At 36.1% G+C, this 27417-nt stretch overlaps 2 protein-coding genes and 1 pseudogene across 4 annotated transcripts; all 3 read left to right on the forward strand.

Annotated features, from left to right (window-relative positions):
- The first annotated feature begins 888 nt into the window (after window positions 1-888).
- On the forward strand, window positions 889-4125 carry LOC115970774 (protein SICKLE-like). Of its 3 annotated transcripts, none has more exons than XM_031090376.1 (4): window positions 889-1156; window positions 1463-1627; window positions 1972-2289; window positions 3126-4125. In XM_031090376.1, exons 3-4 carry the CDS (start codon window positions 1977-1979, stop codon window positions 3836-3838), a joined length of 1026 nt encoding a protein of 341 aa, XP_030946236.1. In that variant the 5' UTR covers window positions 889-1156; window positions 1463-1627; window positions 1972-1976; the 3' UTR covers window positions 3839-4125. The 3 variants fall into 3 exon arrangements, with proteins under 3 accessions (XP_030946236.1, XP_030946238.1, XP_030946235.1); XM_031090378.1 differs by having other exon boundaries at window positions 1476-1627; XM_031090375.1 differs by lacking the exon at window positions 1463-1627.
- Window positions 4126-8646: 4521 nt separating this feature from the next.
- LOC115972039 (ankyrin-3-like) lies at window positions 8647-10593 on the forward strand. Its single transcript, XM_031092176.1, has one exon. The coding sequence runs from the start codon at window positions 8922-8924 to the stop codon at window positions 10311-10313; it is 1392 nt and encodes a 463-aa protein (XP_030948036.1). The 5' UTR covers window positions 8647-8921; the 3' UTR covers window positions 10314-10593.
- A 3601-nt stretch (window positions 10594-14194) lies between these two features.
- LOC115970411 lies at window positions 14195-25769 on the forward strand (annotated as a pseudogene).
- The last annotated feature ends 1648 nt before the right edge of the window (window positions 25770-27417 follow it).

Consider the following 27417-nt stretch of genomic DNA (forward strand, 5'->3'; position numbering starts at 1 on the left):
TTCATTAACAATTACCTTAAAGGCATCTGTTAACATGACCCTTAGTTTTTTTATTATTTCTTTACGTATTCTGAGAATGAAGGAAAATAGTGAATGATGGTTGCTGTGCGCAAAGATAGAGAAACCATTAAAAAAAATCATGAAAAATTGATATTTTAATGTAAGAGCAAGACTTAGGTACAATACTTAGGTACTATTCCTTAAGTTTCCCTATTAAGATTCTGTCATGTAGATTTTTCCTCATGTGATGGAAGTGTATTTTTTAGTTAAGTAACTACATGACTCAATTTTAAGTGGAAAACCTAAAAAACAGTACTTAAGTTTTGTTTTTAATATAATGTAAAATAGATAATTTAATTTAAAGTATTTTGAAAAGGTGAGTATGTAAAATAGAAAAAATAAATTCTTATGCTAAAGTAAATAATAATTTTTGAACGAATTGATATGAATCTAACAAGTAACAACTTTTGTTCTTTTATGGCTAGGTGAATTTATTGCAGATTGAAATTGAACCCCAAACATGATATGGACCCATAGCAAAGGTGAATGTACCACTGAGTCCAAAAGTCATTAACAACTTACAAAGAATTTTGTTTGTTTGTTTTTTTGAAAATGATCCTTTGAAATTTTCGTATTTGGTACGACAAGAAAATAGAGTCAATGAGAAATTCAGTTAACAAAAATAACTTAAGCATTTTGGGAGGAAAATGTTTTCAGTTCCTCAAGAGTAAAATAAATTTTATGAAAAACACTTTAAAATAGAAAAAGACTTTTTCACAACATCCCATTTGACATAATTAAGGTTGAGAAATCCAATCCAATCCAATCTAATCTAATCTAATCTAATCTAATCGAACTCATGATAACTATAAAAATCACTGTGTTATTAAAAGTGTGAGTTGGGTCGAGTTACTCAAACCCAATATTAAAAAATTAAAAAACCAAAGCCCATTAATCTTCCAAAATCAACTTGAGCTTACTAGTTGGGTTGAGTTATTGGGCTGGTGGGTCTAATACACACTCACACAGCCCAACCTCTATAGCCCCAGTTTGACACACTCTTAAATCTCACTCAACGTTCTCTCTCGCCGGCGACCTCACTTCCGGCGCCGACCCGCGTTGTCTTCAGCCTTTTCAATCTTCTCTCTCTATCGAGGTTAGTAATTTTCTTTGCTTAATGTGGGTTTTTACTATTGCCTACAACCTGTCTGTTGGAATGCTTCAATGGGTTTTCAATACATTCTTGTCAATAGCTATACCAAAACTTTCTCTTAGGAACTATTGGAGCGTCCTTAATTACTTCATATGATCAAACAGTTTTTTTTTTCCTCAACCTTTGTGTATGTTTCTCTTCATGAAACTGATCATAATTTATTAAAATTGTTTGTTTTTATATGATTCTTCTGTGCATTCTTTTAGATTATTGATTAGCATTTTGCTTTTGGGTTGTTGGGTGTTTGAGAATTTGGGTTTAGGTTTCTGGAAAAAAAACATGCCTTCTTTGATCCATGATACTTCAACCTTTGTGCAAAATGCCAAGTTCATGATACTATGCTGGAGCTTTGTGTAGGATGAGGAATTAAAAATCAACATGTTATACCACAGAAACAAAATACATGAAGCTAAGGTTTGTTTCATAATTTTGCAACCCAAAACTCATGTTTCCAGTTTTTCTATTTAGATTATTCTTGCAGCATAAGTATTAGAAGTTGTTGATTGAGGAAAACGGCGATGACAAGCCATGAGACTGGAAACAACTTAAAGTATGAAAATAAGACCTTTTTTTTTTTTTTTTTAGGTATACTCTGCTGGCATTTTTGTAAACTTCGATATCAGTTTACTTGTTTTGTTATCCAGTGCTGTGATAAAAGTGGAAGCATGGAAGTTTTTGCATTGAGCTGGATGACTGTTTGTTCATATTTTTTCATGTCTTCCCGGGTTTTGAGTTGTGAATACTGTTTTGATTATCAGATTAAATGGAGGAATCAGAGAAGAGGAGAGAAAGACTGAATGCAGTGCGCATGCAAGCTGCTCAGTCTGACTTTTCAATTAATGTTGCAAGTTCTTCGATGCCTGTTTCCCTTTCTAATCCATTGATTGAAACCTCTGCAACTATGGCAGTGCAGGAGGAGTCATGTTCTCCTAGGTTTGATTTTTACACAGACCCAATGTCAGCATTCTCTGATAGCAAGAAGAGTAGCAAGGCTAGTAATCAGAACAGACCAGATTATTTCACATCTCCCAATTATTGTGGTTCTCCTATGGCACAGTTTTCACCATCTCTTCCAGGTAGTTTGTAATCTTTCATCATTTTGTCATCTCTTTTTTTCATAGGATAATATCAGATTACCACACACAAGATGCAGAGGCACCTAATAGATCAGTATGAATGCCATGAGCTGTCCAGTAATAAAAGTAGTTGTTGTGATACTTTCTTCTCTATTCCTTCTTCTATAACCTGAGCTTGAAGAAGGAAGAGGTAAGAGGGCGCTAGAGAACATGTGGTCAGGGTGAATGTGCATTTGCTTGAAACAACTCTCTGATAGCTGTTTCAACTAGACGCATTTTGTATAGCCATGCTTGTCTCTCTGATAGAGTTTTCTTAAAAATGTAATTGTAGTTCTTGGGTGATGTGATTGTTTCACATTATTAATAAAATAGTGGAAATTTGAAACTATTGTCATTCCAAAAATGCTATTCTGTTTTAGCGATTTATGGTTTTATTCTGGTGCTTTGAGTATTTGATGGTATAAGTAGGAGCCACTTATAGAGATGAAACATGGGTTGGTAGAGAACTTGCGATCAGTTGTTATTTAATGTAGCTTTAGTGAATCCTGGCCATGTTTTTTCCAAGTGGTGGGACATAGGGACTGGAAAATATTTGGATTTCCATGCTCAGGGCCTCAGGCTTCAGTTGTAACCTTGGGCAAATTAATCACTACCTCTCACATAAGCATGTCATTGTGCAAATGCATGCAGTAAAGTTTTAATCTTATTTTTAATATCAATGAAAATAAAAGGGAGATTCTTGTATTGTAATTATTGTTATCATTATCATTGTAATAATGGCCGGAATGTTTTATGATGATTATTTGTCACCTGAAGTTTCTCTTTTCTTGCTTTAGCTGGACCAATGAACCCTGGAATGGCTCTGTATTCTGCTCATCAAATCCAGATTAGCAGTTCACCCAATCAGATAACGTACCAAGAACAAGGTTCTTGTTACAGCCCTGGTCCACATAGAAGCCCAATAGGAACATCCAATCCTTTTACCATGCATCCATGGTCTCCAGAAGTCTGGAATGCACCAATAACCCCAACAAGCAGTAGTTTTCCATATAATCCATCTAGAGGGGGTCATCATCCAAGCCCTGGGTTTGGACCAAGAGGTAGCCCGCGTTTTAATACTCGGCAAGGCTGGGGTCACTTGGTCAGCCACAGTTCAAGCCCTGGTTCAGGACGAGGAGGCAGTCCTAGCCCTGGTTCAGGAAGAGGTGGGAGTCGCTGGTATGGAAGAAGCATGAGCCCTGTTTTGGGACGTAGTAGTAGACGAGGGCGAGGTTCTCATGCTCGTCTATCAGGGCCACAGCAATTTTACAATCAGTCCATGTTAGAAGACCCATGGAAGTTTTTGAAACCAGTTGAATGGAGGTGCATGAGTGCTTTAGTGAATAGTTTGAACGCCCCTGACTCATCAAAATCCAGGATTACAAAATCTCCTAGCACGAGAAAGACCAAAGTTTCAGAACCTTCAAACAAGTCAAGTTCTCAACCAAGCTTGGCTGAGTACTTGGCTACCTCATTCAATGAAGCTGTAAATGACACACCAAGTATATGACAGTTGCTGGGAGTTCCATTAAAGCTGGGAGTTCTCACTTCTCAGTAGGATTTCTAACCAGAAAGAGAAGCAGGAAGGCTTAAAAGGTGTTTGGTGGATATCTAGACTCCTGAAGGCACCAAAAGAATTTCGTATATCTCTTTGTGGAGTTTCGAAGAAACTGTTACTATTTGCAATTGCATGTAATGATCGCTTATAAAATTCAGAGTAAATTATCAGAAGGCTGCAAGCATCTGATACTGTACAAAGTAATAACATAGCAAGTTAATTATAGTTGTGTTTTGCAAGTTCTTGTGGCAACTATCAAAGGTTTCCTTTACAATTGAGTATCTTTACAATATGATTGCATTTTTGTCACCTTACCAATTAAGGTGCATGTTGACCATGTGAAAGTGAAGGCAAGAGGCAACTGATTAATCCTGAGAAGATTAAGAGCTGTCAATGATTTTAAAGGGTTCCTCACCCCCCACCCCCTCCCTCACATTAGTGCTGCCTTGGACCTTGGGTATTTATTTATAGGACTTTTCTCTTGCAGGTAATTTTCATGGACCCTACTCCTACTTCCCTTTCTCTTTAGGGCACACAGGAATCCTACACTTCCTTTTGCCCAACTCTTCGGAATTTAAAAGGCACATACTTTTTTTGGTTAAACAAGACCATAATATTAATTAACAGCAAACAAGTTTATTACAAAATAGCCTGACTTTATCAAAAGCCAGCAAAGGTTCAACCACAGGCGGTGGTTCATTCAAAATAAGGAAGTCTATTAGTTGTACTGCCCCTGCAGTCAGATAAGAGGGGTTCCAACATAAAGCTAATAGATGAGGGATTCATAAACATATAAACAAGAACTTCAATATCCATTTCTACATTAATATTATTAATTCCTAGCTGCTGACCTAGGTTAAGGCCACCTTTAAGGGCCCAGAGCTTAGCCTTGACACTAGAAGTGGTCCCTAAATTCCTTGTACGTTTGGGAGCTTCTAACCTTGAGAAACCTGCTAGCATAAATGTGTTTCTTTGGAAAAATCTGAATTATCCACCCAAAAAAAAAAAAAAAAAATCATGGGGGTAACACACTCCCTTAGCTTGCCTTTAAGCTGACTCAAAATATATTTTGGAGGGTCTTGAAAACACAAGATTCCACACAGTGGTTGCCCTCTCTGAAAGTGTTAGTGATACCAAAGACAAGAGATTAGAAGGATTTAGAATTGATCTCAGATTCTCAATTCATTACAGTTAGTTTATAGGGTTAGAATTTAGAATCACCAGTTCTAATATCATGATAAATTACCAATTATACCAAAAGTTTAAGCTATTTTTGAAATGATGAATTAAATCACTTAATCAATATTCTAACTAACATTTAGTATGGCAACCTAAAGCTAAAACCATGCCTTGAAACTAGTTTTTGTTGGCAGCATATCTTGTCCATGAAGGTATGTATAAGCTGTCCAGCCAAGCTCAAAAACATGAACCACGTTTCTCTGTTGTTAAAGAAGCAGCTTCAATGAAAGGAGGCCGCTTGTAAAACCCCTCACTCTTGCTCCTGTTGAAGTCTTACTACAATGCCTGAAGCTTTATTTGCAGGGTGGGTTGCAGGGATTGCTAATTTGTTACTAAGAATGATTTTGAGCTATAATTGTATGTTTTGCTTTCCACTTTCTAAAGCTGTGAAAAAGCTTCCATCTGATGCAGGTGTCACCCATTTAGCTTCTGAAATACCCAATATCTCAGTGCTGCTAAACAAAGAAACCTCGCAGAAATATTCAGCTGAAGGATGAACATGGTCTATTTTCTATCTCTTCTCTGGCCTAAATACAATGAAAATGGGTTGGTCTGGATAATCACTCATGGCAAGACTTGCGTTGCCACAACCCATAACCTAGGAAGTATTTTAACAGATGATCTTCATATTCTAGCACAAAGATCTCTGAGGTAGAGGTGGAATCTTCAAATTGAATTTGACATGCTGCTGAAAATATTTCAACCAAACATCATGAGGGAAAAACAAATGCACTATCTAAATGAGTAAAAGAAAGAAAATGTTATTAATTCTTCATATCAAAATGGAGAATTATAATTTCAGATTCAAAACTCATCCTATGTATACTTTCATGATTCCATTGACTATGGTTATGATGCCAATTATTACTGTTGACAAGAATGCCCAATGTAAAAAAAAAAACTATCATATAATTTCATTCTGAATCTGCATGAAGTGATGAAGTGATGTAGTGAGACTTCAAATTCTAAAAACTGAGTACCTTGCCAATTGGACATTTCTTTTTCATCTTGAGAGAGATGGTTGATAGGTAAACTTACCCCCAAGGATGTCAATTGAAATAATGTGTGAAATATGTATTCACGACACTCTCCAAAGGATTAATAGCTGAAAGTTTAAATTATCATTAATATAGCAGTAAATTCGAATTAGAAAATGAATACAAGTGGAGTTTCAATAGGCTTTTACTAGATTCTGATATTGGTCTATATACATTCACCAAGTTGGTCAATTAATGCTGTATTTTCTTTTATAATTATATTGTTAGAAATTTTTGTCTTTCTTTTATGCAATGGAATTGGGCCTGAAGGTGCATCTTTCCATATAGTTGCTTTAGTAGCTGCTGTGAACCAGTCATAATGTTTTGGTTCTTGCCTCTACAGACTGAAAAAGTAGTAAGTGGAACAAAGGTAATAATCTTGTTTGACAACTAATGGAATCAATGATTGTAACAGGGATAAGCACTATTTAGATTCTTTCATTTTCAAGGATTTATTTATTTATTAATACTATAAATGATTAAAAATTGAAGATTGAAATTTAAATTACACAGTTTTCCTTATAGTTCATATTTAAATAGGTGGATTGGCTTTCTTAAATTTTAGTTTCTACTGGAGCTTCTATTATTGTTTGGATAAGAAAATACCAATTTAGAATGAGCTTCCAACCATAGTACATTTTACTTGGATGCATATTTGTCTTTTATTTAGTTCAATAAAAATAAAAAAATTAAAACTTAGGGGCACCCTTAAATTCTTGTTATATGATTCTCTACAATTTGGAGCTTCTTTTGGCTGCTTTCAGTTTTGCCTTTAACGATGTGTATGCTGCCAATAGCATGAGAGTCTATGTCAAGACATACTTCCATGTATATCTTGACAAACCTTTGGACAAATTACACTTCTTTTATTAAGTTATTTTTGAGTCTGTTGACAAAGCATCTGCCAGAACATCAAACATTAATTGTGTTTATGTACTTGCAAGTAAGCCAGGATGTAAACCCATATCTGTTGTTTTGCTAAAAACTTTCATGGCAGTTTTGGGCTCGTGTGCACTCAACTTTCTGTCCTTTAACAACCTTTACGCCTCTGAACTAATTACGAAACACTTATGCCTGCATTCTTGGAAACCTTGTTATGAAGTTTGCAGACGATAAACCATTATTATTGATAACCAATTTTTTCTTTTTTGGGTGGAAGAAGCATATCTTAAGAGGAAAATACTTTAATCATTTATGATGATCCTTCCAAACAAAGCATAGATTCACTTTTTCAGGTAGGGAGATTCAGTACTTGTTCGGTTTGCTATTGTCAAACAACCCAAACCCAGGGAGTCATTGACAAACTGCAAACTAAGCAATGTTCTCATCTTTCATTAAAAATGTATATATATAAACAAAACAAAAAATGAAGACATTGAATGTGTAAAAAAATGAGAACATTGAATGAGAACATTAAACAAAAACGATGACTTTTTAAAAATTAACATGGCAAAACTAATTAAATGTGTAAAGTTACAATTGGTGTCATGGTTAAATAAAAAAATGAATAAGAATGTTATTTATGGCTACAAACCATACAAAGAAGGCCCATGGAAAGTGATATTATGAGCTCATTAGATTTAAAATAATCAATTTGTAGTTGCAAGCACAGACATCTTTCATTAGTCAAATGGCAATGGTCCCCATATATGTCCATGGACCAGTCATGAAATCACTACCTCTGCAAGAACAAGTGATTTGATACTAAGCTTTAGGAATAATAATTATATGCATAATTTTTTGCGAAATGTGATGGACAGTTGCTATCTACCAGACTAGAAGTTACAGGTTACTAATTTGGACCTTTTCTGAACGTCTGTAATTTCCAGTAATATAAGTCGTCATGCTTACATGATGCTTGACATTTTGGCATTCTCATTTGCATTACATGCTCCTACCAAAACCAATTAAGTGTAAGAACCATATAAATTATTTTCTCTAATGCCTAGTATGTTAAACAACTGCCTGTAAGTCTGAAATCCAATATCACTCAATTGCAATAATTATTTCGGCTTAATAATCTAATATGCCATCACTAAAGTCTAAAAGATGTGCAGTGTGTTCTGCCTGGGGACCTTGCTTTGGTTACCAGGCTACGGCAAGTCCCCTCTTAACTAAGGCACATGTTTCCTCTCATGAATGTAGCCAGCATTAGCCTAACAAAACTCACGAATATATTGTAGAATTAGTTTAAGCATTTTCTACAGAGATTTTTAATTCACTATAAGAAAAATATTTCCTAGATGAACAGTCTAATCTATCAAGATTAATAAAAATAATCTGATCTCACTGTGGAAATTGAACAAAATGCTCCTACTGGGAAGCTGCAGAAACCATCAGTTCATTTTTAAAAGTCAGACCTACACCACAAGTTGAAGTTGTTGAACTGTTCCAGTCAAACTACCAATTTTTGTATTTTTTAAGAAATAAAACAGAAGGTACCTCATTGCCTTGCACATTTGAAAAGTAAGTGCAAATGTTCAAACAGGCCAACCTTTGATTAGCGACCCTTTCAGTCCACCATCCTCTCATTTTCAATGTCTTAATCTCGCTGCCTCCATACCCAAACCAACAAACATTATCAAATATTTAGTACAAAAAACCAGAAACAGCATCTAAGCACACATCTTCTTTATCTGGCTTGCATTGAAACAGACAAACCCCAAATTCCAGTTCCAATTTTCTCAGCAAAACCAAAGACTTTCCCAAGAAACCAAAAGGGTGTGAGCAAAGCAAAAGGCAAGTCATCACTCAGCACCATGGATAGGCTGGTGAAACCAGACCTTAAAGAAATAAACTTGGCATTCAAAAAAGGCCAAAAATACACCGCCACGTTTCGTTTAACCAACCTCATGCACGCCATGGCTGTGGCAGTTTCTCTAACCACTACGAGCCCATCTGTATACTCTTTCAACCAAGCTTTCTCTGTAATCCCACCACTCTCTTCCTCAACATACACCCTCCTTATCTCTCAGCCCTCTGATAAACCTCCTCTCTCTTCTCCTCCTGATATTATCACCGTCCGATCCTCCATGCTCCCCATTGGAAAAGCTGACCAGGATTATCTCCGCCGCTTGTTTTCTAAGCCTGGACCCCATGTTTTCAGGGATGCCACCATACCCATCAACCTTGTGGGTCACCAAGTTGTTGACTTTCTCATTTCCCACCATACCCAGATCCCAGAAATTGAATTCTTTTTGAAGAAAGGGATTTCTGGTTGTACTAGGACTCAGCTCACTTCATTGCTGAAACCTGCTATATTGTATAGTAATGCTAATTTTGTTACTGAAATACTTGATGCTGGTGCTGATGTGAATTGTAAAAATTCAGATAAAAGGTCAATGATTACATTGGCTATTCGTGCCAGTGATCTTGGTATCTTGAAGGTTTTGATAGCTGCTGGTTGTAAAATTGATAATTCTGTTGACAGGATCTTGCACGAGGCGGCAGCTGTGGATAGAGTGGATTTGATGGAGTTTTGGCGTAAAAGGTTTGGAGATATTGATGTGAACTCGGTTGATTTGGATGGCCGGACGCCAATTCATGTCGCAGCAGTTAGGGGGTTTGTTGAGGTGATAAGGTTTTGTGTATCAGTTGGTGGGAAAGTTGATGTTTTGGATTGTAATGGGTGGAGTCCTCTGCATTATGCAGCTGCAGAAGGGCATTTGCAGGTTGTGAAGTACTTGTTAGAATGTTCCAATGTGAAGTATGTGTTGAATAATGAAGGGAAGACTGCTTTTGCACTTGCTGTTGATAATGGGCATTTACATTTGCTGGATTTGTTGCATTTAGGGAATGTGTTGCATAGGGCAGCAAGGGTGGATGATATTCATGGAATGAAGACTTGCCTTGCAGAAGGGGCTAACGTGAATGGGAGAGATCAGAAGGGATGGACACCTTTGCATAGGGCTGCATTCAAGGGGAGGGTTGAGAGTGTGAAGTTGTTGCTTAATAATGGTGCACAAGTTGATGTTGTTGATGATGCTGGATACACGCCACTGCATTGCGCGGTTGAGATGGGGCATGTGCAGGTTGCATTGGCGTCGATTGCTCATGGAGCTAAAGCAAATGTCAAGAGTCTCAAAGGTGTAGTTCCTTTAAATTTTGGTCGTTTCAAGAATCATCCTTCTGTTGATCATCCTGTGTCATGAGAAAGAAAGAGCTTTGAATGGAGAACGGGATTATCTGTTTTGTTGAACTTTGTTAATGTATTCTGCAATTTATATATAATCTTGTGATTTCTGTCTGATATGGATTGTAAGGAATCAATGGTTGGAGAGAAAGAGAACGGACTGTATTCCACTTCCAATCAAGGTGTACATCTGTTTCAGAAAGGGATCATATGGCCCTTGAACCTTCAATTTGGTTTAATGAAGATTTAAGTTCCCCATTCCTATGTAATGAACTGAGGTTTTTGTTTTTAAATTTTAAGGTATTGTGTCGTGTGTGTTTATTTTGTACTGTCCCATGCTTCTTATAATTTTTTTTTTATTTATTTTTTTTTATTGTTGAAAATATTATACTCTTCTCGATTGTTGTTTCTCCAGAAAACTGAGATCTTTTAAGAACTTTGCATAGCTGAGTGGCATTGAAAGGGCATTGTTGGCTGTTTGTTCTGACCAAATTGTGAAATTATGTTGTTAGTTCTTGGGCTATATTTGATAATTCAGTTAGTTCTTGCACATGAAATGTATGGAAAGAGTATTCATTTGGTGAAGCCCATTGTGGCTATGGTGTCACTGAAATGACTTGAATTTAAGCATGCCGCTTTTGAAATTGTGGAACTGAATTTTGTTGATTTGGTTTGTTGTTTCGAATTTGATTTTAATAAGCATCTTAAAATTTGTTACATCTCTCACGAAGGAACCTCCTAAGTTCCAACCAATAAATGTAGTTAATTTAGCTACTGCAGAAAGGCATGTAGAGGCTGGAAAATTCTGCCTGCCTACTTTCGCTTTGTGTGAGATGTCAGGATAAGTACAGAAATATTGCTTATTAGCTTTGGAATTAGTAACTACTTCTTAGAACTCGATTCTCTTCGCTTAGGTGTTGTGTTGCATTGAGCTGATAGAGTAGATGATGATAATAGATTAATCACTCACCCCAATCCTAGCTAGGTAGATAGAACCGGTGATTTGTCGAATCTTGTAGCAGTCCATGCTCTCATTGGACGGTAGGAAGAACATACTTCTTGTTCTACCTCTTTTTTGGATCAATGGGAGAGGAAATTTGGGAATGGGAAGATGAGGAGGTCATGGAGATTGTTGAGAAATAAAAAAGGGAAGAAATTGGAAACAAAATCTTCAAATTTTCAGCTTGAAATCAAAAGCAAAAGGAAAGGAGCCAAACAACAAAATTTGGTTAGAACAAGAGAAAAACACTAAGATAGCTCTCAAGTCTCAGCCCAAAATAAGGTTCAAACTCCCTCTAAATTTTCACAAGAAAAAATGAAAAAGAGAAGGAAATTTTTTTTGGTTATTCAGCCAAGCAAGAATTAGAGGAATGGGTTTTTCTTCTTTGAAGTTCAGTTAAAAGGAGGAACTAACAGGTGAATAGGAGTTCATAGAGAAAAATAATTTGGCGGGAAGTAAACTCCCATCATTAAGCTGGGTATGTGAGAAAAATGAGTCTTGGGCTTAGGCCCAACCCACTTCCAGTTTCTAAAAGTTTCTCTTTCAAGTCCATTTTAATCCTCCGAATTATTTAAATGCCTAAGCCCATTTTAATATTTCAAAGCTTTTCAAATAGACAAGCCCATTATGTAGCATGAGATTTTGTTTGTTTGTTTGTTTGTTTGTTTTTTTTTATTTTTTATTTTAAGGCTTGAAACCATTTCCTAGCATTTTCTAGAAAAAAAAAAAAAAATCATTTTCTATGAAAATGAAATAAAGTTTCTCTCCAAACTTCAAACTCTTCATATATCTTTATACTAAGTGTTTGTTTGGCTAACTTATTTTACTATTCAGTTTACTTTTGCTACTATTTATGACTCTCACTGCACTTTTTGGTATTATTCATGGATCCCACTGTACTATTTCAACTAACATTTACCTTTATGTACAGTACTTTCAACAAAAAGTTTTTAGTTTCAGCAAAATAAGCGGATCCCAAATAGATCCTAAGTGTGAATTTTGAAAATCCAACCGTTAGATTGCACATTCTTACTATATCCTTTATACTTGCAAAATTTTAAGAAAATCAAGGATCAATTGTTATAGAAAATTGATATGAGTGGTATCACAAGTCAAAATATTATGGGAAATTGAAAAGGCTGTTATTAGCACATAATAAGAGAAGGAAATTGTCATGGGAAATTGAAAAGATTGCTAAAATATTAATTTTTTTTCTTTTCTCATAAAAAATTTCTTAAAATGTTTTACTAACAGATGCCTTTAAGGTATTTGTTAATTTTTCCCTAAAAATATATTATATAAACTTGGTATTTTATTGTGTAATAAATTTGTAAATAATATCCTAAGTTATCAAATTATATTTATAATTTATTAATAATATAAATAGTCATTTTCATAAACAAAGATTATTCTATTAATGAATCTAATCAAATTGTCTGATTTCATTACTTTGTCTTATCAATATTCTTAAAATTTCTCGCAATTGATATCAACTTCCACACTATATATATATATATATATATATAATAATCAATTATATATCCTATATATTGATAAAACAATTTTTTTTTTGAATAAATATTTTATTGACCAAGCCATAAAGGATAATAGTTAGAAAAGTTGGGCGACCGGAGGAGATGGGCAAAACAATTTTTCTTTTTTTAAATATATATATATATATATATATATTGATGATGCCGAAAATACCACCAGTAAGTCACACGATCCTCATGCGCTCCAAATAGCACCTGCACAGCAAAAAGAAAGGACCTAGCAGAGTGCACCGGTGTGGTACTGGCCAAATACCCTCCGAAGGTCAAGGAAAAACTATTCTCACTGCTCTAGAATGCTAGAAAAGGTCAATTATGCGTACCTTAGCTAGTGAGGGTATTGAGACTTTTATAGTAGTAGAGGGTTGACCTCTTTTTCTTACTGTAGAAATATTTTCCTTATAAGAGTCTTTGTGAGCATATTTTGTGGAATCCTTTCCTTGTAGGAGTTTAACACTGAGCGTGATGTGCAACATATTTCCTTATATACCCATGCGTGGAAGTCAAGTTAAGGTTATGTCGGAACCGTCAGCTTTGTGCGTCCCCTACAGCCTTGAGCCGTCAGCTTTCCAACGTCAACGAGTTGACCCAGTCGCCCTAAAGTTCTTGATTCCCTACTGTCACTTGCCAATGGAAAAAAGTGAGGCTGATGAGTCTGATTAGAACGTCGCTTCACGCCACATCAGGGTTGTCAGCTTCACCTACTCCCTCGTCGGGGTCGTCAGCTTCGCCTACTCCCTTGTTGGGGTCATCAGTTTCGCCTACTCCCTCGTCAGGGTCGTTAGAGATTCATATATCCCCTTTAGCTTATTCTCTTCAGCTTACTGTATTCAGCTTACTGTATTCAGCTTACTATCTTCAGCTTACTATTTTCAGCTTGCTGTCTTCAGCTTAGTGTCTTCAGCTTACTGTCTTCAACTTACTCTCTTCAGCTTGTTGTCTTCAGCTTACTGTCTTCAACTTAATGTCTTCAGCTTACTCTCTTCAGCTTACTGTCTCCAGCTTACTATCTTCAAGATGTAGCCGTCAAGTATGGGGTGGAGCTGTAGACTTTACAATAAGGTTGTCTCTCATGAATGAAGTTGACAACCTTCTTATGTCCGTCACCTTTTTGTTCCGTCATGGGTTAATTACAAAATTACCCTTATCAGCTGCCCCTACTCCATAGCCTCGTCAGCTTTAGCTGATGGGTTATGGAGTTAATGTCGTGGAAATGTCATTTATATGTGATGCCTCAAGATATGTTTTCGCAAGTTTAGAGACGCATCCGTCTATTTAGTTATAGATCCGTCTGTTTGCTGTAGTCAATAACCTTATCCTAACGGGGTGAACCTGCTTACAGACTTAATCATGCACCCATCAGCTATTTATCCCCGTCTAACTGTCCAAGTCGTCACCTTTGGGTGTCGGTTGACCAACAAGGTGCTCTCATCAGCTTTAGGATGGGACCGTCAATCTCATTCTATCGTCGCTCGCGCTATGGTCGTGTTGGTAAGACTGACGACTTCGCCTAACATGGATTGATTTACCAGCGCTGCAAAACTTCTCTTATCAATGAGCACTTCCAACCGCGTGGGAGCCACGTGAGTACTGTGCGTCTCCCTCTATTGGGTTCGTCTACCTGGGGTCTGTCCCCTTTGTTGGATTCGTCCATATTGAGGTTCGCCTAATTGAGGTTCACTTCCTTTGGATCTATCTGCCCATGGAAATGTATTCGTCAGTCTTGTCATGTCGTTAGCTTTGTAGGTCTAAAAATATCCTTATCATATATATATATATATATATATATATATGAAAGACTTTCAACATATGACGTTCGCTCCTGATAATATTCTTTATCATCAAATCAAGATATCAATCCCAGATCTCTTATTCAACCATTAGAGACTTTATCAGTTGAACTAATTGAAATTCACTTTTTTTTATTTTATTAATATATTGATATCAAACAATAATAAAAAAAATGACCTGCACCAAGGACAATAATGTATGAGCGGTACCAAAAGACTAGTCATCAAACAAATTCATTGAACTCGTTATTATGGGTGTGTTTGGATACCACTTATTTTACTTAAATTGAAAAATTATTACTGAAAGTATTGTAGATAAAGGTAAAAGTTAGTTGAAACAATACAATGGGACCCATAAATAGTGCCAAAAAGTACAGTGGAGCCCATGAATAATAGCAAAATTAAGCTGAATAGTGAAATAATTTTCATTTTTCATCCTAATCGTTTGAATACTGCTTATTGCTGAAAACTGAAAACACTGTAGCAAAATAATTTTTAAACGTGTGAATATTGCTGTGGAACCCAGTTTTAACATAAAATTTGCTGAATTCTGTACTTGTAGGTCCCGTGAACAGTGCACGAGATCCACAGAAAAAGCAAAACGCGCTAAACTTTCAGTTTTCAACAACATCCAAATTCACACTACGTGTGTTTCTCTCTGCTCTCACTTTGGCTTCCTAACTAGCTAGCTCTTTTAACTCACCATTCCTTCTCTCTCTCTTGCTCTCTCTCACACAAAAATGGTAGATTTGAGAGTTTCATGTGTTTCTCTTTGTTCTCATGCTGCTTAATGCACAAGGAAATGTTGCATTGACAGCACAGACACAGAAAATGATAGCTAAGGCCAACAAAGATGGCCCTTATTTGGGTTTGGTGATTCCGAACCTATTTGAATTGAACCCTCTTCTTCAATCTACAAACTACATGTCTAGCAACCAGACCATAGACATTGCTGGTAAGTGGTAAACTGGTAATACTAGGCATACTGAAATCATTTTATTAATGGTGTTTTTTTTTTTTTTTGGTATAGAAGTTTTGAAGGGAAGGATTTTGATTTCAGTTTTTAATTGTTCTAAATGACTTACATTAAGTATGAATGGATGAATTAATTGTTTTGTTAAAGACATTTATGAATAGATTTAAGAAATATTAATATGTGGATTTGAAATGATTAGATGTAAGATATTTACTTCAAAGCCATAATTGTGTTTAGGAGGGTGTTCAACTGTCCTACAAAATGCTCTGATCTTCTTGTGATGTTCTAATTAATTTGATTAGAGCTAGGTTTGTGTCCAAGGTGTTGTCTCTTTAGCGAAGGGAAAGAGTTTGTTTAGTAGTTCTTTGATTGTAAGGTGTATAGTTTGTGAAAGGATATCTTGTACTCACTGTATATGTTGTGTTTTCTCACAACATGGTGGGTTCCATGCACTAGTGAAGCTCGCATGTGACTTGTGAGTGACCTACAGTAAAATGTATACCATGTAGGGGTGTGCTCGGTTCAACAATATTTGTTCAACAATTTACAGTATTACACATAGATTCCAACAAAAAATTGAAAATATTTTGAACTTTACCGTTGCTGCACCATAGCAGAAGCCTACCCCCATGCTTGAGTAGGGATGGCAATTTTTGCTCGACTTGCGAGTACCCGGCCTGGCCCAACCCTAATGGACCGGGTTTTACCTGGTCTGATTAGGAATAAGGTCGGGTATGGGTTTAAAAAAAAAAACTGGAGCCGGTTCAGGTCGGGTCCAGGTTTTATGAAAAAAACTTGAGACCCGGCCCGAATCTCTGCCCGTTTAAAAACCCGTTACCCTAAATTACAAAAATACCCTATATATATATACCTATAATCTAACCCTAATCCGGTAATCCCTCATTTCTTCAACCTCCCTCGCCTCCCTCAGCTCAGTTCGACACTCCCTCACTCTGACACTCCCTCTCCCTCAGCTCAGTCTCTCATTTCAGCTCACTCTGACACTCCCTCACTCCCTTACTCCGACACTCCAACACTCCCTCATTTCAGCTCAGTCACGCCTCCCTCGCCTTCTCACTCTCACGGCCTCACTCTTCCTCAGGACCGATTGAAGTTCCGGCAAGCAAAACCGAAGGTACCAAATTGCCATTTGTAATCACGAACTTTGAGATGTGTGTGAAAATTAGGTAGTTTTTATGTTTGAATTGGTTTCAGTTTTTCTGTTTCGGTTTTCCTCTACCCAAAATTGGGTAGTTTTTATTATGTGATATGATGAGATGTGTGTGAAAATTTGGATGATTGATGATGAGGTATGATGCTCTGTTTTTTGTGTGCGTGTTCTAAGTGTATTTGTTGATATTTATGTTTGAATTGGGTAATTGCCATTTGTTTGTGTTGTGCCACCTTTTACTAAAATTATTCAATGAGATTCTCTTTGGGTAATATCTTTCGATCCAGATCAGAGAAGTTTCTATACAACTTGGGTTTGATAAAGTCATATGCTTGAGCAGTTAATTTGGAGAAAAAAAAATTGTTTCCAATGCATGTAAATATTAAGTAAAAAGTCTGTTTAGTTGTAGATTGTGCTTTAGGACCAAATTGCAAAGGTTTAGGTGCTTCCCATGTAGATCTTGGTCTGCTCTCAAAATTGCAATCTGTCAACTTGTAAAGTTTCATGTGCATACAACTAGTTGCATCTTTTGGTTATTGTTTCGTGTATATACATTTACCTGGTTGCATTTTTTTGGTATTAAAAAGTGTTTTGCAAATACAAGTGCACTGCTCCATTACTTCAAAATATTCTCTCTTATTTCTTGGTCTGGTAGAATTTTAATGCCATGATATTGTTCAAATAAAAGAGGATGGAAGTGAGTTTAATGTGAGTGTGGTTTAAGTTTTTAAACTGAGATCAAGGCCCCTGAAAACATTAAAGAATGTCAGGCTTCATGTAGCACAAAGACATAGTTTAGTTGATTGGTGAAAATGACTTGAAAAAATGTCAAACACATGGCTCAAATATTGGATTGAAGTGCTGTGTTGCTTCTAATAAGGGTCAGGACCCTTTATATATATATATGGAGATTTTGTTTGTTTGGTAATTAGGATGGGATTTGATGATAAGTAATACATTGGGGATGTTGAAATCAGTGAAACTAAGTGTGAAATATGGTAGTGAATTTTTGTACACATATCTTTCACCTGATTCAAGTCTCAAAGCATTCTGTTCCCCTGTTATTTCCCTTATTTCTGCATAATTTGTTTAATGGAAGAAATTGTTTGTTTTTTGTGTTAGTTAGGAATGCAGATCCTAAAACGGAGATAGAAGACACAAACACAGACACAAACAAATATGGTTCTTCCTCGCCAAGTGGCTCTCCCTTGAGAATGGGACGTTGTCCCTTGCCAACTATGCGGTCTCCTTCGCCATTTTCATGATCACCCTCGCCATTGTCGCTTGGCAGCTCACCCTCAGGATCACCATTAAACAACGAGTAAGTGTTTGAATTTGTAGTTAATTATGTTTAATTATGATTGCTTTGATAAAATTTGTGAATCTGTGTAATTATGAATTTGTGTCTATTAATCAATGAGTATGTGTAATAATAAATTTGTGATAATTTGTTTTGAATCTAACTCCCAAACTTCTAAACCAATTAGGAATCCGAAATCCCCGACGGTGGACTTAGTGAGAGAAGACTTAGAGGTAGAGGAACAAGAAGGGATAGAGGGAGAACAAGAGCCTACAAATGAAGACTTGGATACAAGTAAAAAAAAGAAAGACTACCTCAGATGTTTGGTCTCATTTTACAAGGAAGAAAATTGATGGAAAAGTTAAAACCCAATACCATCATTGTAACAAACTTTACTTGGGTAAATTTAGCCAAGGTACAACTCATTTGCATAATCATTTAGCAAGATGTCCACGGATGAAGTTTAAAGATATAACGGATATGTGACAACAAGTCTTAATTAAACAACAAAATAAGGTGGATGGAACTATGAGTTTGAATACTTACCAGTTTGATCAAGTTAGAGTGAGGAATAAGCTTGCTCGTATGGTCATCCTACATGAATATCCCCTTTCAATGATTGACCATATTGGGTTTAAAGAATTTGTGGCCGATCTTCAACCTATGTTTAAACTTGTCACAAGAAATACTTTGAAAAGTGACATTCTTAAAATCTATGATAATGAGAGGGAGAAAGCTTTGAAAATGACGGATAAGAATAGAAGTAGGATGGAAATTACAACTGATATGTGGACTTCAAGTAACAAAAAGAGAGGGTTTATGGTCATTAGTGCTCATTTTATTGATCATACTTGGACGTTGCAAAGCCGGGTTTTAAGGTATTTTTTTTATCTATAAATTGAATGTTAAAGACTTTACATTTAGAATGTTTATTAAGTTATGTTATAATTATTCATATTATTTTTCTAGGTTTGTTTATGTTCCTTCTCCACACATGAAAGATGTCCTTCCTGAAGTCCTTGTTGATTGTTTTTTAGAGTGGAACATTGATAGGAAGTTGTCCACAATAACTGTTCATAATTGTAGTACTAATGATGTCATGATAAGACTTCTTTTGAATAAGCTTAATACTAGTTCTCTTATGTTGGATGGGTCTATGTTACATATGAGGTGTACTGCACATATTTTGAATTTGATTGTTCAAGATGGGTTGTCTCTTATTGGTGATGGTATTGAAAAGATTCGTGATAGTGTGATTTATTGGACTAAATCACCAAAAATGAGGCAAAAATTTGAAGAAAATGCACGTCAATTATGTGTTCAATGCACCAAAGAGTTAGTCTTAGATTGTAAAACTTGTCAAAATTCAACTTACTTAATGCTTTCTACTGCATTGACTTATAAAGATTTTTTCTCACGTTTGGCTAAACGTGAAATATCTTATACTTGTTTACCATATGATTATGATTGGGAGTTAGCCAAAGATATTTGTGGGAGGTTGGAGTTGTTTTATAGTGCGACTGAGTTTTTCTCTGGTCGTAAGTACCCCACAACTAATATGTATTTTACTTTGGTGTGTGAGTTGAAAATTGCATTGAATGAATAAAGTTTGTCTTCAAATGAGATGATAAGTACGATGGCAGAAAGTATGCTTGCTAAATTTAATTCTTATTGAGCTAATGTTAGTGTTGTTATGACTATTGTTGCTATCTTAGATCCAAGATATAAGATAAAGTTATTAGAGTTTTATTATCCTAACATTTGTGGTGATAATTCTGATTTGGAGATTGAAAAAATTAAGAATCTTTGTTATGATTTGCTTGATGAGTATGGAGATATAGATGAGTCCCCTGTAGATAATGAAGGAAGTTCTCATATTCCTGGAAGTACTTCAAGCCCTGTGGCACAAATGAAGTTTAGGTTAAGTGGGGCAATGTCATCTTTTGATTTGTTTGTGAACAATAGTTCAAGTAGTTCAAAGAAACATGGGAGTGCTAGAATGGAATTTGATCATTTCATTGATGAGGGAGTGTTGAAGAGGAGTGAAGATTTTGATATTTTGGGATGGTGGAAAAGTAATGGTCTCAAGTATCCTACTTTACAAAGGATTGTTAAGAGATATTTTAGCCATTCCTGTCACAACTGTTGCTTCAGAATCTACCTTTAGCACTAATGAGAGACTTTTAAGTCCACACCGTAGTAGGCTACATCCCAAGACTATAGAGGCAATGATGTGTGCTCAGAATTGGTTATGGAGTGATATCAACGGTTAGCAATTGTCTAATTTCTATTTATAAAATCAAAATTGTATTTTTATATTTGCTAGTTACAATTTGATGAAGTTTATTCCATTTTTTAATTCATTGTTGTTGTAGGTTCTTCAACTATGTCTGGAGATTGTACATTTCAATCAATTCTTGATGATGGGGAGCCTAATGAAGAGGATGGGAGTTGTGTCACAATTGTGGATGATTAGACATTTTGTATTAATTTAGTAGCCTTTTTTAATTTCTTAGACTTGTTGGATTAATTTGTTGGTTTGTAATTATTCTAAGCCTTTTTAGCCTCTTGTAATTTCTTAGCCTTTTTAATTTGTTGGTTTGTGGAGGATAAGACATTTTGTAATTTCTTAGCCTTTTTAATTTCTTAGACTTGTGGGATTTGTTTTGTAACTTTTTAATTTCTTGAACTTGTTGGATTTGTGATACTTCTTTCTTGGACTAGTTGGATTTATTTTATTTTTATGTTTAGCTGGTGATTTTAGTTATGATTTATTGATTTATAGATGTATAATTAACAAGTGATTTATTGATTTGTGATTAACCTATGATTTGAATTGATTTGGCTGCATATGATTTTGATTGATTTGGCTGCCATATAACATGGCCCAAATGCCAAAAATCTTAATACAAAAAAATCTTAATGGGCTTGAATCTGGCAAAAAAATCTTAATGGGCTTAAAAAAAAATTGGTTGGGCCAGATTTGGGCCCAAGCGACTAAACAGGGCCAGCAGGGCAGGTCTGGGCCTTGGAAAAAAAAAACCCGATTAATAATCGAGCTGGGTCCAGGTCGCGGGTCCGAGTATGCAAAAACCCGACCCGAACCCGGCCTGTTGCCATTCCTATGCTTGCGCCTACCTCCATGTCTCTGTAGTGATTTTTCAATCTAAATTGAAGATAGAACAGAGATATGTGACTTAGAGAGAAGAGAAAGGCATGGCCATGGTCCATGGGACTTAGAGAACAAAAAGAAAAGAAAAGAATGAGGTGGTTAAACGCAAAGACCATGGAGAAAATTGCAGAAGGACCGAAGGGTAAAGAGAAAAAATTGAAGCAAGAAGGGTAGAGAGAGAGAGAAAACAAAATGGGGAAGGGGGCGGTTGAAGAAAAGAAAAGGGAAGCTGAAGAAAAGAAAAAGGAAGAATAAACAGGGGTATTTCCATATTTATGCTACTACTAGGGTTTTAAAAAATTAAATAGCAAAACAATACTCACGTCCCACACAAAGGCTCAAACCTCGGATCAGCTAGCTAAACCGCACGGAGCATACCACTCAGCCACTAATCAATTATGTATTTAAGTTACATATATATATATATATATATATATATATATCGGTTGGTTCAGTTGGTTTCGGGTTGAAAAAATCTAGCACTGAAACCGAAACCGAAAATTTCGGTTTTTGAAAAATGAAACAGAAATTGAACCACACCAAAACCAAACTGAAATTTTGGACACAATTCGGTCGGTTTTGGCTGGTTCTTTCGGTTCCTCGGTTTTTTGCACACCCCTAATACCATGTATCGGAATTACATATCATGTAGGGTCCACATGCTGTGAGAGGATTGTAGGGAATTAACCCAAAATTCCTAACTTGTGAGAGACAAAAATAGAGAAAACACATGACAAAGAAAAAAAAAATCACACGCATAAGACAATATTTATGTGGTTTGGCAATTTGCTTATGTCTATGGAGTTGCAAGAATTTTACTATTATTAGGGAAAAATACAAAGTGCGGCAGTACAATATTTCAGTCTCTCAAGAACGACGACCATAAAAAAAACCCTATCGGCCTAAGTCTTTGCTCCATGAACTAAGCCTTAGAAAATCTCCCATTAAAAAACCACGCAACATTATTTGGGTTAGGTTGGGTCGTTAACTGAATCAAACATAACTAGGCTCCACAAAGCCCAACAAATCTCCCACTTGGAGACTAGTTCAATCACCAACATCAACCGCAATCCTCCAAAAAAACAATCCCTTATCCCTGCAACTCATCCTCCTGTCCTCAAGCTAGAAAGCCAACTGAAGCTGCACACAGCTTTACCTTCTCAGTAATGACACCCTTAGTCAACATGTCTGTCGGGTTCTTAGATCCACAAATCTTCTCGAGTATTACTAGCTTATCTTTAATAAGGTAACAGATAAAGTAGTATTTTGTCTGTATATGCTTCGACTTTGAATGAAAAGCCAAATTTTTTGCAAGAAAGATTGCATACAGATTGTCACTTTGTAGAATGTTTATCTCTTGTTTCTTACCCAATTCATCTAAGAAACCATGTAGCCAAATCATCTCCTTTCCAACTTTAATTGTTGCAACATACTCAGCTTCTATAGTAGACAAAGTGACAATCTTTTGTAGATTTGAGGCCTATGATATAGCTGTACCACCCAAAGTAAATACAAACCCATTAGTATTTTTTCTACTATCAATATTACCAGCAAAATTAGCATCTATATAACCCTGTAGTTTCAAACTTGCACCTGTGAAGCAAAGACATGTATCAGATGAACCCTTCAGATATCTCAGAATCCACTTGACTGCCTCCCAATACTGCTTTCTTGGCCTACTCATGAATCTGCTCACAACTCCCACTACATGTGCAATGTTTGGCCATGTACACACTATAGCATACATCAAGCTAGCTAGCTAGCTAGCTCTTTTAACTCACCATTCCTTCTCTCTCTCTTGATCTCTCTCCCACAAAAATGGTAGCTTTGAGAGTTTCATGTGTGTTTCTCTCTGTTCTCATGCTGCTTAATGCACAAGGAAATGGTTCATTGACAGCACAGATACAGAAAATGATACCTAAGGCCAACAAAGATGGCCCTTATTTGGGTTTGGTGATTCCGAACCTATTTGAACTGTACCCTCTTCTTCAATCTCCAAACAACACGTCTAACAACCGGACCATAGACATTGCTGGTAAGTGGTAAACTGGTAATACTAGGCATACTGAAATAATTTTATTAATGGTGTTTTTATTTTTATTTTTATTTTTATTTTTATTTTTATTTTTTAGAAGTTTTGAAGGGAAGGATTTTGATTTCAGTTTTTAATTGTTCTAAATGACTTACATTAAGTATGAATGGATGAATTAATTGTTTTGTTGAAGAAATTTATGAATAGATTTAAGAAATATTAATATGTGGATTTGAAATGATTAGATGTAAGATTGTGTTTAGGAGGGTGTTCAACTGTCCTACAAAATGCTCTGATCTTCTTGTCATGTTCTAATTAATTTGATTAGAGCTGGATTAATTTGTGTCCAGGTTGTTGTCTCTTTAGCGAAGGGAAGGAGTTTGTTTACTAGTTCTTTGATTGTAAGGCGTATAGTTTGTGAAAGGATATCATGTGTTCGCTGTATACACTGCTTTTTGTCACATACATGGGTTCCATGCGCTAGTGAAGCTCACATGTGACTTGTGAGAGATCTACAGTAAATGATATATCATGTACATAGGAAGTACGTATCGTGTAGAGTCCATATGCTGCAAGAGGATCAATGTGTGGAGCCCACATACTATAAGGGGTAGATGGATACCTCCAATGCATGATATACTTTTCTCTAGTTGTATAGTACGTATTTTATTTTGACCCCTGTTGTGTATTTCTAATAATAATGTCTACTTATTCATCAAAAAATAAATAAATAAAAGAAAGATAACATGGCAAGAATTTTTGTTTTATTAAAATCTTGAAATCTAAATCCATTATTTACTATCCTCCCTCCCTCAATTATTTCTTATTCTTAGGAAGAAGATTTCGGTTTGGAACCATTGGCAAGAAGAAAGTCATACTAGTTATGACTGGGCTGAGCATGGTATTATATATTCTTTTAATTTTGATTTTATTTCCTTTGGTGTTTGACCCATTTTTCTAATTTTTTCTACACTCAAATTTTATGAGGGGTTAACGATAATTGTTCTTTCTTTTTTCTTTTTTACCTAGATAAATGCAGGCATAACTACTCAGCTTTTGTTGAGCTTTTTCAATGTAGAGCGAGTAGTGCATTATGGTGTAGTAGGAACTGTGAACCCATCTATCAATAGAGGAGATGTGACCATTGCTGAATATTGGGGACATACTGCTCTTTGGAGTTGGCAGGTAGTAAATTTGATTTTCGACCTTACATCCAAATTTAGCTTTATGAGTTTGTGGATAGTGAAACTTTGTATAAAGATTGTGCATACACTCTAGTATTATAAGGAGCATCATGAAAATGGATTCTTTTCACAGGTTTCAGAGTGAATAAAATTATGTTAGAAATGCCATGTTTGTAGTAACTATAATCTAAAGTACCGTTGATTTTTTGCAAATGTTTGTCATATATATGCTGCAGAGGTATGGGCAAGGGCCTGAAGATGTGCTACCCCTGAAATCAAATGGAGATTACACGAGAGAATTTGGGTATTTAAATTTTGCAGATTATACAGTAAATGTCACAGATGGTAGCTCATATGACAACCTCTTGAACAATATTTGGTTTCAACCTGAGGAAGTTTTCCCCATAGATGGGACTCCTGAGGAAAGGGAGCATGCCTTTTGGGTCTCTGTTGATCCTCTCTACTTTGAAATCTCAAAACAGCTAGAGGTAAGTTACCTATTGTCTTCATTTTGCACTTTATATTGGTATATTTATTATAAATTTTCATCAATCAAATCATTGCTTGCTCTCTATTATTTTTGAGAAAACACAAACAAACAAATACTAATTTTGATGATTCCCCCCAAAAAAAAAAAATACTGACTTAAAAAATAATTAAGGATAAACTCCAAATTGGTTTGGATCTATCTCTTCAAACTATAAGACTATTCATAAGTATTATTTAAATAAATCACATAACTCATTAGAAAAGTCACCAAATGGATTTGAAACTAAACTTGTTCCAATAATTAATACATTGTACACCAATCAATGGTCATGCACTAGTGTATTAATTGTTTTTTTTGGAATCATGCGCTAGCGAGTAATTGTTTTCACTTCATTCCAATAATTCTCTCATGGAGGATAAATTGGGTTCGAATTCCCTCATTCCATTGTTGTGTCCCCCCCCCCCCCCCCCCCCACCCCCAACCCCAAAAAAAAAAAAAAAAAAACAATACATGTATATTGCTGGTGGCCTAAAATTTAAGTTACATGCATATTAGGGTCTTGTACTAGAAGGTTGCATTAACTCAACAACATGCTTGTCCGAGACACCAAAGGTGACCATTGTCCAAATAGGAACAAGTACAAGCATTTTCCTAAGCAATTTCGCATATTGAAACTTCATCTATAACAAATTCAATGTAAGCCCGGTAGACATAAAAAATGCATTTGTGGCTCTGATATGTCTTCAACAAAGGAAACCTTTCATCGCTTTTAGGGCTATCTTCGGCCAACCTGATAGGGGTTCATGTTAAACAACAACTTGATTTATATCTTCAAAAAAAAAAAAAAAAAAAAACTCACACATTGAAGCATGCTTTTATTAATCATATCAACTATTTTTTAAATATAATGGGGGTAATTAGACTCCCCTCCCATGAAATTTTGGGGAATGAACACTCCACTCCAAACTTGAAGGAAAAAAAAAAACTCTCCTCCTTGAGGCTTCAGGAAGATAACACTATCCACCTTCCGTTAATATTAGAAAATGGATTTTCTAATTTTTTAAAAGATTCTCTTTACCAAATTTTAATCATGGTCAAAAAGAGCATATTATAAATTCAATCTTATTTGGTGGGTAAACAAGTTGACTTTTATTTTATTTAATTTTTTGTTTGAAACAAATATATGGGCCGCAACTAAACCACCATAACATAAACTTTATGTATAGTTTATGCGGCAATATTAGATCCGATTATTATTTAAAAGCTAGGGATGTATGGGTATAACTCATATCATGCCTTCTCAATTCTAACAGGAACTCGGCGGGAGAATTCGTCCGGGTGAGCAACAATTGGCTTGCCGATGAACTCCCCTGCCCAATTTTGCCGAGTGACATTGGTCGGTACCAAGTACTTTTGTTTGCTTTAAATTTGATGCTTTTCCTTATTTTACTTACACATATACTAATTGATCTTCTTGTCATTTTGGTGCAGAAGGGAAAAGATTTAAACCGGACCTTAGAGTTGTGCATGTGAGGGACCTCAATTTTGTGCTCAGGTGGGAGATATTTGTGCACTCGGACAGATAGCTTCAGGCGTCCTACCTATTACTCAGCTACAATCTAGTATACTCTACCTAATAGTTGTTCAGCCAGACTATACTAGTGGACAGCCCTCTACTACCGTACATTGACGTACGACATTCCAATTTACTCCCCCCATCTTTAACGGTTGGTGAAGCTCGGGACCTTAGTCCCCGTATAGTCAGAGCGAAATCATTAGTACCCCTCAGAGACACTTTAGCATAAACAATCTCCAAAAATTGAGTCGTCCATAGACTTGTTGAAAGACCTCAAGATCCAGCCCCCATTCAAGTAGCCAAGCCAGCAACGGCTGAATCTGTAAATTCCTTAGGAGCAGAATCCAATACCGGTGAATAGGAAATGGTGAGTAGACGAGCAATGACTATCGACCGCTTTTTGCCTGGCGCTTGTCTAGTAGCGCAACAGTAAGAGCCCCAAGGAAGAAATCCAACTCCCCTTCCTCCTCCCCCGGCCGCTCTCAGAAGAGACAGTGCACGACAGAGCAACCTCCTACGAGCCCGGTGGATGCGCCTTAAAGAACTCCCCCCCAAGCGTCTGGGGGAATCACTATCCGAGAGCCCCCTGGCGATGTTTGGTCTATTGCACAGGTTAGGTCTCATGTCGCGTCTTGGAAGAAAAACTTAAAACCCCAACACTACCTTATCAAACCTGTTCCCTTCCTTTTAAAATATTCTCAAACCTTCCTCTCTCTTCCAAAACTGTCACAACTCTTTCTAACTCCATGGCCGATATCCTCCGCTCATCGCCATTGCCGCCACCACCACAATCGGTGATGGTTCTTTCTTTGACATACCTACTCTCTCTATCTCATGATTCACTCAAACTCAGACCCAAATGGCTCAAACTCTCTCTATCTC

This window comes from Quercus lobata, chromosome 12 (assembly GCF_001633185.2).
Source record: "Quercus lobata isolate SW786 chromosome 12, ValleyOak3.0 Primary Assembly, whole genome shotgun sequence".
Taxonomy (NCBI): Eukaryota; Viridiplantae; Streptophyta; class Magnoliopsida; order Fagales; family Fagaceae; genus Quercus; species Quercus lobata.

Coding starts and splice junctions, on each gene's coding strand:
- LOC115970774 (XM_031090376.1), top strand. CDS start 1,977: ATGGAGGAATCAGAGAAGAGGAGAGAAAGACTGAATGCAGTGCGCATG. Junction 2,290..3,125: donor GTTTTCACCATCTCTTCCAG/GTAGTTTGTAAT, acceptor TTCTTGCTTTAG/CTGGACCAATGAACCCTGGA.
- LOC115972039 (XM_031092176.1), top strand. CDS start 8,922: ATGGATAGGCTGGTGAAACCAGACCTTAAAGAAATAAACTTGGCATTC.